At 31.3% G+C, this 17,214-nt stretch overlaps 2 protein-coding genes across 2 annotated transcripts; both read right to left on the bottom strand.

Annotated features, from left to right (window-relative positions):
• Positions 1-487: 487 nt before the first annotated feature.
• On the bottom strand, positions 488-2,015 carry LOC134686674 (temptin-like). The gene is made up of 3 exons (XM_063546348.1): positions 1,831-2,015; positions 1,350-1,506; positions 488-579 (listed from the first exon to the last, which is right to left on the bottom strand). The coding sequence occupies exons 1-3, from the start codon at positions 2,008-2,010 to the stop codon at positions 488-490; spliced, it is 429 nt and encodes a 142-aa protein (XP_063402418.1). The 5' UTR covers positions 2,011-2,015.
• Positions 2,016-12,550: 10,535 nt separating this feature from the next.
• Positions 12,551-16,625, bottom strand: LOC134686675 (uncharacterized). Its single transcript, XM_063546349.1, has 6 exons — positions 16,516-16,625; positions 16,004-16,089; positions 14,752-14,821; positions 14,451-14,512; positions 13,527-13,617; positions 12,551-12,867 (listed from the first exon to the last, which is right to left on the bottom strand). Exons 2-6 carry the CDS (start codon positions 16,085-16,087, stop codon positions 12,551-12,553), a joined length of 624 nt encoding a protein of 207 aa, XP_063402419.1. The 5' UTR covers positions 16,088-16,089; positions 16,516-16,625.
• Positions 16,626-17,214: the final 589 nt, after the last annotated feature.

Here is a 17,214-nt window from a genome sequence, read left to right on the forward strand (position 1 = left end):
AAGAGCATTGAAGACACAAAATTCCAAAACGTTGTGCCAAATACGGCTAAGGTAATCTATTCCAAACTATATATATTCGATGAAAATGAAATGAAAATGTCTCTCATCATCAGTGTAAATGAACCAAGTCTGTTAATATATAAGACAGACAATTTTTTTTTATCTGAAAACTTAAAACAACATAAAGTTTTATTCTATTAACACCAACATAACACAGAAAATTGCAAAAAGCATGCAGCTTTTATTGTCGTTCCCTTGTATCTACTTTTCTAATAATACACATGTTTGATTACAGGTTCATATACATGAAAATATAGTTTTACAGATGAATAAAATGCAATTACAAAATACGTTTTGTAAGGATTTGTTCATGAATGACTTTTTATAAAACAACGTCATATTGCACTTGCTCGTGTAACCGAACAATGATTGTGTGTTTGTTATGCAGAATTCCTTTTCAGTTCGTCTTGCATGGTTTGAAAACTGCTTATCGGCCAATAACTTTACCATTAACACTGTCACAGTACATCCCAATATTTTTTACTCTGCATTTAGGACTACCCATAGGCTCGCATATTCCTAAAATCATACACAAACATTCATTGATTGTATCAAATGACTATTTATAATAGCTTTGTATTTATAATCTTAATATTTTGCAAAAATTAAAATCACAAAAATACTCAACTCCGAGGAAAATTGATAACGGAAAGTCCCTAATCAAATGGCAAAATCAAATAATAAAACACATCAAACGAATGGACAGTAACGGTATTGTGTTTCGTCTTATTTTTTTGTATGTATTTGCTGTTTTTTGTTTTGTTTTCAACATCTTTTGTTTTTGTTAATTTTTGATGGAATTCAATTTCGTTGAAAACATATTTTGTTTTGATATGTATTACTACTAACAATTCATATGAGCTCCAATCATCAGCAGGGATTTTAACACAAAACCGGAATAATATGTTCTTTTTTTTAGGGGGTCGTTTCATACTATTGTGTTGCTGCCTCATGGATGTTAAACCACATGTTGTTATGATGTGATCTGTACAATAAGATACCTGTATGATTTAAAAGGAGCTGCATGAAAAATTAAGATAAAAATACAGACAGAAATATGTGTGAAATAAAGGCAACAGTACTATACAGCTGTCCGATAGTCAATAATCGACTTAGACTATTGTTTTACACAAATTCAGTGCTTTTGTCTATATTATGACAGCCATGTTTTATTAATGAAGGACGTCAGAGTACCCGGATAGAAAAACAGACTTTTGGCAGGAAATCTTTAACAATTTAAATAAGCTTTCTTAATGGTGTGTACAGTATGCACTCTACAGTTTACTAACCTGGATGGCCAGTGGCATTAAATATCACCGGGTTTATTGCTTCAATGTACCATTCACATTTTGGATCTCCTAGTTCTTCACCATTGGTTTTACCGTCCCCATCAGAATCCATTTCACAAAGGTTAACAGTCCATTTGAAATTAGCATAGAAAAAGTCCTACAAAATAATCCCCATTAAAGTTTCAATTTACATACTGTTTGAAAGGTGATGTGTCTTTTTGATATATTTTTGTTTTAATTTCTAGATACATATATTGCATACAATGAATTGTCTATATCAAATTGAAATCAATGAAATTAACGAATTTAAATTTTATAATATATATTTAGTTTTACAACCGATTATTTAGGGAAAGGTAATACTAATTTGGCTCTCTGGTACCACATCAAATTTAAAATGACAGTAAAGCCACATGTGCGTAGAACAACCAACATATATATGCCAAGTTTATCACAATTGTCATGAAAACCAAAAGCTCACCTGTCCGAAACTGTTCCTGGGACCGCTTCCTGCTTCACTTTTATGTCCAACAGCAAGCCATATGTACGAGCCTCCTTTACAGGGATCTGGGACTTTGTTACCATTTGGAATTTTCCCTTGAAACCACGGATATCCATATGTTACAGAAATAAGGAATACAGAAATTGCAATTTGACGCATTTTTAATATTTGCAATTTTCAAAAACTCTGTTCTGTCAACCCTGAATTTATTGTATATAAAAATTTCAGAATTGCGTTTTATTTATATATAACGTTAACAGAATTTTGACCTAAAAAAATCAGTCGATAACATTTTTATAAGAATTGAAACCAATTAATCAAAAGACGTCACATGCCAAAATACATTTAAGATGGTGCGTGAGTGTATGTAAATAGCCATTGCAAAGCTATAAAATTAATAGGAAACCTTTTTTCATTTCAAGGTGAAACTACGGGGAGTATGTGTCGTATGACTTAATAATAGATTTTTTTTTAAATCTTAAGATACGTTTTTCTATCCACGACATGTACATGATAAAGTTAACGTTGGATTGCTTTTTCAAAAGCCATGCACTAACGTATTGAGTGCATGATTTAACATAATAGTTATCAAAAGTACCAGGATTATAATTTTATACGCCAGACGCGCGTTTCGTCTACATAAGACTCATCAGTGACGCTCAGATCAAAATAGTTAAAAAGCCAAACAAATACAAAGTTGAAGAGCATTGAGGACCCAAAATTCATAAGTCATGAAAAGAAAGTTAGGAAGTCAGAAAAGGTCTGATATCAGCATCGTCTTATTAGGTTGGTCCATCCTTTATCGCTTTATTGTCACTTCCTGGATGACGTCTTTCTTATATATCCCTTCTTGGTAGGTTCCAATATCAGAAACATCGTAAAAATTGTCATATTTGTTCAATTTACTGTTTATAATGTTTTAATTGTCACATGTCTGATAAAAACTTGCTTACATTTATATGCATTTAAATTTTTTAAAGGTTTAATTCTATCAGGACTATCATTATTGTTCATATATTTTGAAAACTGTATTTCATCTTTAAAGGGAGTTTCCATTCCTCCCCCTTTCAAGTTGTTTTTGTATTAAGACAACTTTATTGTCAGATTGAAAGATACTATATGATGTTTAGCAGATTTTAAAAATTAGCTGAATGCCAAAATCAAAAACTTTATTGGAAAATTGATAGTGTTTGAATGTTAAAGTGTATAAATATGTTTTTTGATGGCTTCTAAGAAATACATGTACCTTGTCAGAAGTATGACAGTTGTTTTCCATTCGTTTGATCTGTGTGAGCTTGTTTTTTTCGTAATGGTATTCCGTTTTGAAATTTCCTTGAAGTTTGTTATGTTTTGTTATTGTACTTTTTATAATTAAATCTTTGAGAGCTCTCAAAATATAAAGGCTCAATTAAGAAGAAAACAAAAATATGTAAAAAAAAAAACCAACTAATGCAATGGTCCAGAAATATTAACAATAAAATTAATAAGTCAATGAAAGTGTTGCTTGTTGATAAGTATAGAACAAATTAGGCATTATATAGAAATAACAGATTTGTGATTAAAAAAGAAAGCACTGACTTGTGATCCCTTTTCAAAAAAGATACATCTAAAGCATTACAGGATCGGTAATTTTCGGATCTTCTCATAAAAAGTGAGTAGCATATTTTACTTCAATGCCGATATATAATTTGGCATTACATATTACAATCGTAAAGTAAAAATCACAAAAATACTGAAACTGAACTCCAAGGAAAATACAAAACGGAAAGTCCCTAACCGAATGTCAAAATCAAATAATAAAACACATCAAACGAATGGACAACAACTGTTTTTTTTCCTGACTTGGAACATTATTATATTAAAATAGAAGGTAAATTGTGTCGTATTCCGATCTTCTACCTACCCCCTTCCCCCCCAAAAAAAAATAACCAATGAATAAGTTGAAGTGTTTCGAACGGGTAACAAATTCGTGTCGTATCAATAAATACCAAGGCTACTTATACAATAAACGTAGAACCAGCTAGAAACACACTCAAAAATACAATTTCGATCATTTTTTATTGTTTGACCTCAAAATTTATAAAAAACATAAAAAAAAAATGAGTTAAACAATAGCCAATACAACATTTTATACGAAGTTCATTTTCTTTCAAATGCTTTAACTATCCCAGCATTTCACGCAAACATACTCAGAAAAGTCCTCTAAGGGAACGACAGCATACTAAGAAATCCCCTTTTAGAGACACAATTATTAAATATCACATTAGCTAAAGTGACTTTCGATGTTCTGCTAGTAGCGGTAGTAGACTACAATAAAGATGTATCATGGAAGATTAGAAGAAAGAACGCTAAAGATACTCAAGATTGAGTTCAAAATATTGTTGTATTGGTATGTAAATATTGACACTTTACTTCCGCGATGTTAGTGTGGGAATTTATCTTGACTTTTGGTCATGAGATTTAATTGTTGTTAAATTGTAAATAATGCGATAAGAGTGGGTTTGCATGACGTCACATTGATTCCCACGTAGCAAGTATAAACACCTTATATCTACATATTGGTGTGCCAAGATACCACATGCATTGTGTATAATGAAGTATGTATTAAGGAAACCGACATCAACATGAAAAAGGGTACCAAAAAAATAAAAGATGTGGTATGATTGCCAATGAGTCAACTTTCTACCAGAGAAAAAAATGACACAGAAGTTGCTGACTACATTTCGCCGTATGACTGTCTGCAATGAGCAAAACCCAAGATATTGAAGGCCCTTTTACAATGTAAACAAGAAAAATAAACGAAAAACAAATATACATGTAATATACAGATACACACGACAATCACCGAATTACGTTCTCCATACTTGGTACTGTATTTTACAGAATATGACATGGGTTAAACATGTTAGCGGGTAACCAAATTTCCCATGACCTGGGACAGTGGTGTAACGTCACAAAAAGAACAAACTATAAGAAGCAATTCACAAGGCTTAACACCTACATGTATCTCCCTCTTTGAATTTAGATACAAAAAAAATCATACAAGGACGAGGTTTCAAAATTGTAGAAACCTTGCTTAAACTCGAACTTGAATACTAGGTATTCAATAATCAGTCATGTCATTCAAATAATAACCATTTTTACTATATCAATAACTTACATTAAAAAAATACGACATTTCAAATTTCAATTGTTTTTCTAAAAAAGTTAACTCAAAGAACATTTTTTTCATAATATTATTATTATATTGAACAGTTTTTATTTTTCAATTTGGGAAAAATAATGATCCAACTCCCACACTGGGTGTAGATAATTAGAAAATATGACATTTATATAATCTTGAACTATATATATTATGTTTATTTAACCACCGAAAACAGATGTCAAAGGGCGTTCACATTTATGCCATAAATATATTCTATTTCAATTATCAAATTTAATAACCAAAACATTGCAGATCTTCACACTTGTTGGTTTGTTTATAACAATGTTGAGGGTGGTACATGTTGAAGGTGATTAACGACATTAGTATTTGTATAACAAGAATAGCACTGTTTACCAATGACAAAGCTGTCTTGTACACTTCATACAATTCAAATAAATAAATTGTTTGCATGAATTCAGTTTGCTGAATTAGTAAAATAATTTTTAATATGAAACAGTCCCCCCCACAATTTGATTTTTCTTACAGTCAATTTTCAGACTAATTTATTGCGGTAAATTCAGAACTATTAACACAATTCGCTTACAGTCAATTAAGATCAGCCCTATCAAGGACTGTTTACGGGTTGTTGTTTGCCTGACCACACAAACAATATTCTGAAATTGAAAAATTAAAGGCGTATTGTCTGAACAAAGACAACTTTTTTAAAAACAGCGAAGACGTCTAAAATTTGACTAAACGACTAGAAATGACTGACTATTTAGTTGATCCGATTTTTCAGATAATTTTAAGATCGAAATTACCGTTTAAGACTAAAATTGATAAACAAGACGTGCTTGTACTAGTTCTTATATTTCACGAACGTATTTCCTTAGTTGTTACATGATACCTACCTGTATCCGTTTCTTTTATGTTTTGGGTATAAAATAGTAATAAAAAAATCTGGAAGAGTGGACTAAAATTTTTTTCGATGTTTCTGACATTGGAACTCACTATGGTTACAGAAATTTAATGTGTACGAAGGCGCAATCAAGAAAATGACAACACAGTGCAAACTGATAACGCATGGACAAACCAAATATACCGTCGCTAACACCAGACTCTTTTTGACTTTCTTTAAATTATCCAATCACTGTGACCACTTACTGGTGATTTGTCATACATAGATGGTATGTTACTTGAAATGGGATGATTTTTAATGATTTCATTGGACGAATTTTGAGTAGATATATGAGGCAGTTATCATCATCATTATTAGAAGTTGCATACTCTCAGAAATATTTGTTTACAATCATTAATGGGCCAACGACGACCATTCCTCTTTTGCGAAAGGAATTATATGATATATACTATATGGCATACAAATAAACAACAACATAATCTTATTAATACCCGTGCAAATGGATTTTAATATTTTTCATATTTATTTATACCTATCGCAACCTTTTATCTTTTGTTCATGAGGTATTAATTTGTTGTGTGGCCGAGATAAAATAGAAAACATTGGAACGTAAGAAGGAAATCAACTCTAAAAGACTCTAAAAGAAGGTTTATATATTTACGTCACAACAGAACAGTATTCTTGTTTGAATACACAAATTGATTCTCAAATATTAATCTATTGAATAAGATCAAAACCTCGCCATAATTCGTTCTCATATGAAATGAAGCGTAAAGGAGACAAAATTGTCCGTACAAAGACAATGATAAAACCACTATACCGTATTGTTAGCTATAAAAGATCCTTACAATTCAAAAACGTGAACAATTCAAACAAAATGAAAAGCAACAACATTAAAACAAATGACAAATTTAGGCAAAAAACATATGGCATTCCATGTACATAAACCAACGACAATCACTTTAATTATAGGCTCTAAATTTGGGGCAGGTGTTAACTGAATGTGGCTGAGGTCAGACATGTTTGTGAGTGCTCAATTTTTCCTTAACCTGGGACAGTTGTGTTACAGCATAGCATAAGAACTAACAAAACAAAAAAAGACAAAACAAGACAAAACACAACACAACAATCTCAAAATCAGCTGGAAATGGCTTGACTCAACAAATAGTCTTGATTGGCAAAAGTAATTAATATAAGAAATGACAAGACGTTAGGGAATACTAAACATACATTATAGAATTCTAAATAAAAATCATATTGGAGAAACGCAGAGTTATTCATTTATTTACAACTGTCAGGTAAGGTGTAATTCGGTAGCTCATTTAAATAAAAAGTACGACAAAAACAGACAAATTCAGTGTACAAAAAAACGATGGTATTAAGTAAAAAACACCGACAGAAAACACTTACAGAAAGCAAAAGATAACTGGCAACACGAACCCCGCCTTAACTAGTTAGTGAACTTTCCGACAAGAAGTTAAATGTTTAAGGATGTCGAAGTATTATACTAGTAATTGAGTAACGTTTTTCATGACATCATGGTCTTAATTTGAAATGCTATTTTGGTGTCATATTAAAAACAGGCCTGCGTACCCTTTCGAAGCACCCGAAATCATCCCCATTTTTTTTGTTGGATTAGTTTAATTTGCTCAGTCTTCAGTTCGCTATGTTGTGTTTTGTGTCCTGTTGTTTGTCTTTTTATCGTATTTAGTTAGTTAGGGATGTTTTGCCATCGCATTATCGTTAAGTTTGGCACTTAATATCCATTTAAAAGTTTAAATATCAATGTGTTCCTCTTGCTTCATTCTCATTTTGTGTATCTGAAGCAATTAGATATATAAGATGAATATTAGTGCCAATGAGACAATTCTCCATCCAAGCCACAATTTGTTAAAGTAAACCTGTATAGGTCAAGGTACGGTCTTCAACACGGAGCCTAGGCTGACACCGAACAGAAAGCTTTAAAAGGCCCGAAAAATGGCATATATATTGTTTTGAATATGATTCGGACCGGGTGTTCGTAGACGTACCCATTTAACTCTTTAATTATTCAACAGAACCCTAGGCTGACACCGAACAGCAAGCTTTAAAAGGACCCGAAAAATTGCATATATATTGTTTAGAAAGTGATTCGGACCGGGTGTTCGTAGACGTACCCATTTAACTCTTTAATTATTCAACAGAATTAGAAAATATTTTGGTTTATATGTCAAGGCAGGTCATATGTTGTTCTGCTGATTAGCCATACATTGGTCTGATTACTATTAAGTATAGAGATCAAGATTATATTGTGTTTATGTCTTTATTACAGTATTATGAAATGAATTAAACATTCTTAGATAACAATTTCATTCATTTGTTGGTTATTTATCATAATAATTTATTTATTTGTCAGTAACTTATAAATGTCAATTATTCTGGACCTTGGTCGATTTATGTTGATCAAAGAAATTTTATCAATCAAATGTAAAATTAAAATATTTAAGATTAAATGTCTGATTTGAAAGTCTTAAATTATTTACATAATTAATTGAAAACTTGGCCTCGGCCTTTGTTTTACATAACGATAAATTACATGCAAATCGTAGTAAGTCAACGTAATTTATCTAAGGAGTTCTATAACCTAACCTACTCAACTTACTGAACTAAGACGGTTCCTTGCAGTGAATGCACTAGCCAATTTGCACGTTCAAATATTCAATATTCCCGCCAAAGTTTAACAATGCTGTCTGATATTGTAGACGGCTTTTCATTGAATATTGCATCTTCAAAAATTACAAAAAAATAATATGTAGGTCATTAATCCTGTGTTATTTGTGTTTTAGCCTATCGATCAATTTGATGGGTTGGTTTTAGTGCAGTGATAGTGTTGGCTTTTTTCAAAACTACCTCTACCCTTTTTTATTGGGAAAATATGCGTCATTTTCATCAAATTGAGAAATTTGAAGTAAACCATGAATTTGACTGAAACTTCAACTTACAGACCCATTTTCAAAAGTCAAACCATGCTTTAAAATAAGACCTCATTTTGTCAGTGATGATACATAAATAGACCCTCAAATCTGCACATATATATAGTCATTTTAGGCATAAAAATGTAAAAGGATAGTGTTTTTCAATTTGTATTCATGCACAAATACTACTGAGACTACACTGTTTGGGCAAAAAATTGTCTTTCTGGGAATAATTTCAAGCCATTTTTTTCAAATTGGGATTCTTCTCCAGGGGAAAAAGACTTTATTCTCCACTTATTAAAGGCAACCAATATCACTGTAGTGGCAAATTATAGTTTTTATGCTTGCTGTATAATTCCATAACTCCAAAAGCTAAGCGATATGTTTTTTTACACACAATTACCCGTGATTTTGATATATTCTGTGCGTGATGTTTGACCAACTTCCAGTGGCAAATATCCCATGCACACCTTGACATATAATACAGATATAGGTCTATTGATATAAATTTTGGTCTGATTATGGATATTGTGTTGTAATATTTTTATGTCATTATTGACATTTTCCCCCCGAACTCCAATTTCTTCATTTTGGTGGTACCTGTCAAGAAACTAAAAATACACATGCAAAATATTTCCGTTCTGGAGAATTTCTTTTTAAAGTCATATTCCGTTGTTTAAGAAAGTATCGGTTTAAATTTTAAAACAAATAACGACATGTTGAATTCGAAATTCGATTTCGGTAAATGAATCTTGCATCATGCTTCATGTACAAATTAAGAAAATTTAAAACAATATACTAGAGGGACGAAAGATACCAGAGGGACAGTCAAACTCATATATTGAAAATAAGCTGACAACGCAATGGCTAAATATAAAAAGACAAACAAATAATAGTACAGAAAACACACCATGGAAAACTACAGACTAAGCAACATTATCAATTTACTGTCATACTAAAGATATTTTTCGTACAAATTAAGAATCAAATAATTTATCTAGAAACTTTTAAGTTTAAATTAATAGAAATAACTTTCGGCCAGACCATGTTTGTGTTCTTCTCGTTAATAAATGTAAATTAATTGTAAATAAACGGAGATGTCGGTCTAAGCATGTTTGTTTTTCCCGTTTGACTGGTTTAATATACACTAGACATTTTTGGGGTTAGCTCCATAGCTTGCTGTTCGATGTGCCACTTAAAACCACATCTTCTTATAAACAATTAAGACGTTTTATTTTTTCAAATGCAACGATATGTTTGTTTATTCCTGTTATGGGACTATGATACTTGCCAACGGTTATTTTAATTCTTCTATCAGTTTCTACATTTTAAGTGAATACAGCCCAAATAAATTTAAAATAATGTAATCGTTATTTAGGTCAACCATTTTTCTAGATTTTTCTTTTACTTCGAATTCGCAAGGTCAGAGTTATTTACGGTTAGAGTTGTGTCACATTTAGAAGGAAAAGTCATTTATTAATCCTTCTGCAAATAATATGCAACAAAAAAAATGTAGCCTGCATATAATTAATTATTGTATAACGACAACATATACAACTATATCTATCTTTAAGTAATTTATCTGCTGCAGCAATAGAAACCGATATAACAGTTCTTTACATAAATTATCTTTTATTGGAATACCCTTGAACTATTTTTAAATATTTTCATTTGTTAAAACATATCCATGACCCTTTGAAATAATACAAACTGTGACATTATCAGAAGTCATATTGCGTCCTTAAGAACTACATGTATCAAACATTGTAATCAGGAACGAATCATGGTTAACATTTTTTGATAGATTCGGAACGAATAAAAAGTCGACATGTTGTAAACAATTGTTGTGAACGTTTGTTGAAGACTGTATGTGTGTATTTTGGTTGCTGTCCAATTGACATTATGTGACCTTTTATGTATATATACTAGTGCCAGTCGTAATACCTTTTGCCAAAATATGACCTTGAATTTTAACATTTTCATATACATTACGAAAAAGGTCACAAGATTATTGTTGAAAGGGTCTATCTCAATAGACATAAAGTAAAGAAAATATCTTCATAAAAGAATGTTATAGGCTCATAAGTCAGCGCATTTGAAAGATGATGTTACTAATTAATGATCTTATGTCGTTAAAAGCCTCAGAAAAATCTACGATCGAAATTTTTCTTTGAACAAGAGATGCTAATTATCATACTGATTTCCTAGACACAGATTTTTTAAACCTGAGGGGGTAAGGCGTCCAAACTTATTATATTTTTTTTTTTCAAAATCTGTGATAATTCGTGGATAAAATAAACCAAACCTAATGTTTCAATCAAATCATTGCATAGATAAGGGAATTTACCTTCCTAATGTATAACTTGATATGCAAAAGATGTTGTCTTGTATTTATAATTTCACTGTACAGTCATATTTGTTTAATTTTTTTAGCATTCAGGTAAGAGTTGTAAAAATATAAGTCTAAGTCCAATGCTAAACCTTGGTAGACCTCAACAAAGATTTATTGTTAACCGTTGTTGGTCCATCTATGTTTGTGATGCTAGGTTGCTGTCTTGTTGACATTCACCTTATATCTCATTAATCCAAACGTCTTTACGTCCTGCCCCAGAGCGTCCTTGTGTCGGGTTGGTAGAGAATGCAGCCAAACTCCAATGGTAAACTCTAAAGCTATACATTGTATATACCTCAGGGGAAAATTTCCATGGAATGTCAATAAAATTGTTCGAACCATTCTGGGTCCTTGCTTATGTATGAAAGATCTGATAATGTCTCATCAAATAGACTACTGCAGAAAATATTTTGTTCAGAGATCCCATTGATGCTGAAACTGCAATTTACATTAACACAATTAACTGAAAGTACTGGTATGACCACATCACGCAATATATAGTATAGATTTGTATCTTGAATTAACAAGACTAGGCATTGTATTTGTAACGTGTCTTGTGGTATAGTTTCCCTCATTGTTGACAGCGCTACGGCGACATACTTGTTAACTTGTTCTTCATTTGGTTTCTGCATGGTGGAGAGTAGTATCAGACGGAATTTCTCATTCTAATATTGCTAACATCATCTGAGAACTTATTATCAAGCAAATCAAACCTTGTTCGTATTTTCTAACACGTGTTTTGTAATATATTCTTTTGCTCACCTGGAGATATTTATAGAACTGTAGATGTATTTTCTTATTTCAGTGTATTGTTGGGTAACTTGGGTTGTTGTTTCACCAGCGTATCTCAATTTTTGCTATGTTTTTAATCATACTATGTAAAACATTATATAATTTCTTCAACATTGTATTTTATATGTTGTAGTCAGATGATTATGTCTATCGACTTTAGTTTCAGTTTTCAAAACAGGAAGGAGTAATCAAATTAAAAAAGGTAGATTTGTTTGATAACCAATGAGACAACTCTCCACAAAGAGAGGAAATGACACAGAAAATAACAACTATAGGTCAAGGTCAGAGTACAACCTTCAACAATGAGAAAGTCCATGCCGCATAGTCAAATGCGGTCGATATATTCAAGCATGTGTCATTGCAATCATCCTTTCAAATCATATGACTAGTTAAATATCGCACGTTAACAACATCTAATAAATTATCAAAAAATTTCGTCAGAATAACATTTTTATTTAAAAAAAACAAAATCAAAAATAAGTTAATTACATGATGATTCATCTGGTTGTTTTACAAGAGCAGCATAACAAATTTCTCAACAATTTTCGACCAAGCTTATTTGTTTTTCTTTTTTGTGTGTCTGAAAGAGACTGAGAGTCTGTTTTTGCTATTTTGCAAAACTTGTTTTCCTCTGCTGGTGTTTCACTTGAAGTATATCCGTCTGCTACTTCCCACAGTCCTCCATTCTCTGAGACTGCTTCCGGTAACATATCTACACCAGCTATGTCCCAGAATTCCTCACTGGGATAGAACTCAAAATCGTTACCCAAATCCAGCCATTCGTTATCAATATTCATGGTTGTCGTCGTAAATTCTGAAAATAAAACAATTTAAATTGAATACCCGTATGTTATATATACAATTTCTATTTTGAATAATCTAAAAATGAAAAAAAGCCATAGCCGTTTCCATTAAAACGGATTTTTTTTCGCCATTTGATGCATACATTATTAAAGTATGACCTTACTGGTTATTTTTTATAATTCTTTCAGAAAATATGTCTATAGACGATTCCAGAAATATTCTACTTACTTAACACATGAAATACATGTAGGTACAAATCTATTTGTTGTTACGTTCCTATGAGTCGTGGATTGTGGAATATTATCTGTATATTTCCAAATCGTTCGAACTTCGAGTAAATTGGTCATTGTCATGTGTTTAACAGCTATTTGCCAATAAAATCGGTATATATCATTTAATCTGCACGGTCTTGGTGGTCCTTTAATACGAACTCCTAGGTCGCTCGGGTAAATTACGTCACCCAAGCCGTGATGATATATACCGACTTGCATTGTCATTAACGGTAACATATTGCTGTAAAAAAAACGTAATGACTGACATAATTCTCCTTATTCTCCTGACTGTGTGAGATTTGTGATAAAAAAAAAGTTCAAATTCCTCGCCCCCACCCTCCCCCTAAAAACAACAACAAAAAACATAAATCTTCCTAAACGTTATAAGTGTAGTTACCTTGCTGATAATATTCCTCTTCGTCTTCAAAACAAAACTCCGTATCACGTGTCTGTCTATGTTTTACTCGTCTGGTCATTGATCCTTTAATCTAGGAGAGAGAAAAAATACATTTTAACTCTCCTCGTATACTTCTATTACTACTTAACACATACTTATGACGCGTATATACAAGCACAAATAAAGTGCATACATTATAACCTAATGTCTGCCTTTAAACAATGGGACAAAAAAGGACAAATAAAGAACACAAAAAACAACCTAAATATCTAAAGTTTTAGCAACATAAACCCCAACAAAATCCAGCGGATGCTCTCATGTTTTCCGGAACCCTGCTCAACATGAGGCACCAGCCGTAACAAGTATTCATAGACAGGCTATATATATATGTCATTGCGTGGTACCAGGACCTATAGGGTTTTTTGTTGTTGTATTGACTAGTATTGATATATTAATGTTAAAAATCCTATTATTATTAGTTATACTAAATTATATTAAATACGCGTTTAATCTTTTTCAGAAAATATTATTAGTTATACTAGTATACGAGGATTTGGATAGTGGACCTTCAGTTCTGTATTCTTTGTACTCTTATTCTTTTAGCCTTATTCTTAAGTTTATACATATTGTCTACTAGTATATTCTTTATAACTGATCACCTCATTATTTTCTTCATATTTTGTATATATAAAAAATAAAAGGTGTGGTATGATTCCCAATGAGACAACCGTCCACAAGAGACCAAAAATGACACAAAAATTAACAACTATAGGTCATCATACGACCTTCAACAATGAGCAAAGCCCATACCACATAGCCAGCTATAAAAGGCCCCGAAATGCACCCTTTTCTGTTGTGTTCACTAACTGATTAAGTACAAATTAGACTTGTGGCATGTAAAACCATCTGTCCTTTCTTAATTACCTTCATAATTTTGTTGAGTACGTGCCTAGTCCAAGACGATTTCTTTTTGTTTGATTGTTTATCTGAAATTAGAAAATGTTCTTAAATACCTATAAAATATAAATATCGCATAAAAAGAAAAAAGAAAAAAACGTTCTCAATTGAAGTGACTGATTTATGTCTCAAACTTCTACTTTTTTATTCTACACGATCTATGAGAAAGTTATCATATTCCTTCGAAATTTGCTGTCTCGTTTAAATGCATTGTAAAGGCTATACTGTTCTATTTTTTTTAATTAAGTTACTCGTTCCAAAAACTTACTGTCAAATGCAGTAATTATCATTTCTTGACCAGGGTTCTTCGTTTGTGTACATCCAAAACTATCCTTTTTCTGAAAAAGATTAAACGAAGACTATCTTTATGTAACAATCTACAGGACACAAGCATTTGTATATCGGATATAATTTGTACATGTAGCTCCAAATTTCAGAACCTATTTTGTTTTTTGTTATATAATGCCAACAAAATTGTATTCAATTTGCTGAAAATTAAGATCTAGCAGAACTCGTGCGCTCGTCGAAGCTCATATGAGCATAACAAAATGCTTAGCGACGAGATATTACGAGATCTGTATTTTCGAGTTGCTCTAGATCTGTCTTGTCTTCAATTTATTTTATGGACTGTTAGTGTAAACATATTTTATTAATTATATTCAGGTACATACATAGGCATTTACATAATAATACAAGTAAAATAATTAATAGGATCCAGAAACAAGCTTTAGCTTTTATTAATTTGTTTCCTAATAAGAACATTTCATATTTTAATACTCAAAGGGTAAAATGTTATAAAAAATAACAATGTTACACTAGATGGAAAGAAGAAAAAAACATATAATAAGGTTTGTGACACACAAGAAAGAAGAAAAAAATATATACATCGGAATAATAAAATGTATGTTTCTGAACGGACACAATTATAGATATAAGTATTACTTGTTGAACAAGATGTGTGCTATCATATGACAAATCTTTTGCTACTGAGTATAAATGTTTGAACTGCCAAGAAGATTTCAATGTTTTTGTTCGTAGCTGAAGTCCGTTGAACCATAAGGACTGTTGTTTGTCTGTTTATATGCTTTCTTTTTTAAAATGGTATTGTCAGATAATTTTCGACTGATGAGTATCAACGTCCTTTTTGCGAATTTCGCCTCATTTTAAAATTTTGGTTTTATTGAAGAGATATTACGAATTTCAAAATTCGCAATTACAATATTTATGTGCATTAGGAATCTTTATTTGATTTAATCCTATAAGAAATGCGGGGGACTTTTATGAGCCAGCTGAAGCAAGCTCCGGATGCAGGATTTTTTTCTTGCTACATTTAAGACCCATTTGTGGTCTTGGACTGTTTTCTCCTCTCTGGTCGGGTTGTTGTCTCTTGAAGAGACATTATTCGTTCCCATTTTCATTTCTATTTTGCATTCCTTCACTTGTTTAAACAGATGAAATTTTATTCAAAAATAAGAGTCTTGTTAAAAGTATCCGTGTTCTGCAGATTGCAATCAACTAACCTCAATGTTAATTCCATGTTGGGTTTTGTCGCTACAAGCAGCAGACAGAATGATTGAAACATCTATAGAGCCAGATCCAGCCATATCTGTCATGAGAAAAATAATTTAATGTTAAATTTTTTGCTGTGTATATAAAAAAAAATTGAAGAAATAGAAATATTCATTTCACAGCAAGTAAGTATAAAAAATAATAAAAAATAATGTTTTTTTTTTCTTCAGATAAACATTTAATAAAATTAACTGAAATGCTAAAAGGCATCCACATTTTCTGATTAAACGTTCAAACTTAATATGTTTTGCTCTTTGATGAATCTATTATTATCAATAATTCTTCTTCTTTTTTTCATAAATTTTTTTTTTTATAAAATTCACTGAAATGCTGTAAAGTATCCAAATTTTCTGATTAAACATTCAAACCTTAATATGCTTTGCTCTTTAATAAATCTTTTTTCATCAATTCTTTTTTTATTTTGTAAATAATTGTTAAATTAAACAAAGTTTAACGTACTTACCAAATCTGTATACAAGATGTCTGTATGATTTTATTTGCAAAATGTTCAAGCTCAAATCTAGTGACTGTCTTGAAGATGGATAACGTCGCGAAGATATCTCCTTGTCAACAGCGGTATATAGTGACGTACACGACGTCGGTAGTCACATGTTTAAAAACGATAGTCCGTAAACACAACAGCAGTTATAGGCCAAAAAATATAGACGTTGATAAATCTTTCACTACTATCAAAGAACTTATCATAAATAATTGTAATAAAATATATGAAATTAATTTTTTGGGGAGTGTAAAACATTCTTTGGATGTTTTAGATAAATAACATGCTTTGGATGGTCCTTTTGATTCTGTTGACAGTGACTAGTCTACTCTTTACACTACACAACCACAAAATCTTATTAAGAATATTTTTTCCTATTTAATTGAATTGTCGTTTGGTTAATCTGAATGCAAATACATTTGCAGCAATTCATTTAAAGCCTTCTTCTAATTAATACACTGCCAAAATTTACGTAAAACGAACTTTCTTCAAATAAATGTAATTTAAACGGTGATAAATGTCCTTTCCTAGATTATGATATTTCGGATTTCACGGGAAACTCGACTCTCAAATTTACGACAAAAGGGACGATTGTTCATTCCCTACATTTGGTAATTTTTCCTTTTTGGATGGTTATGTTTCTTTGGCACCATCTTCCGGTGT

Source organism: Mytilus trossulus, chromosome 10, assembly GCF_036588685.1.
Source record: "Mytilus trossulus isolate FHL-02 chromosome 10, PNRI_Mtr1.1.1.hap1, whole genome shotgun sequence".
NCBI lineage: Eukaryota > Metazoa > Mollusca > Bivalvia > Mytilida > Mytilidae > Mytilus > Mytilus trossulus.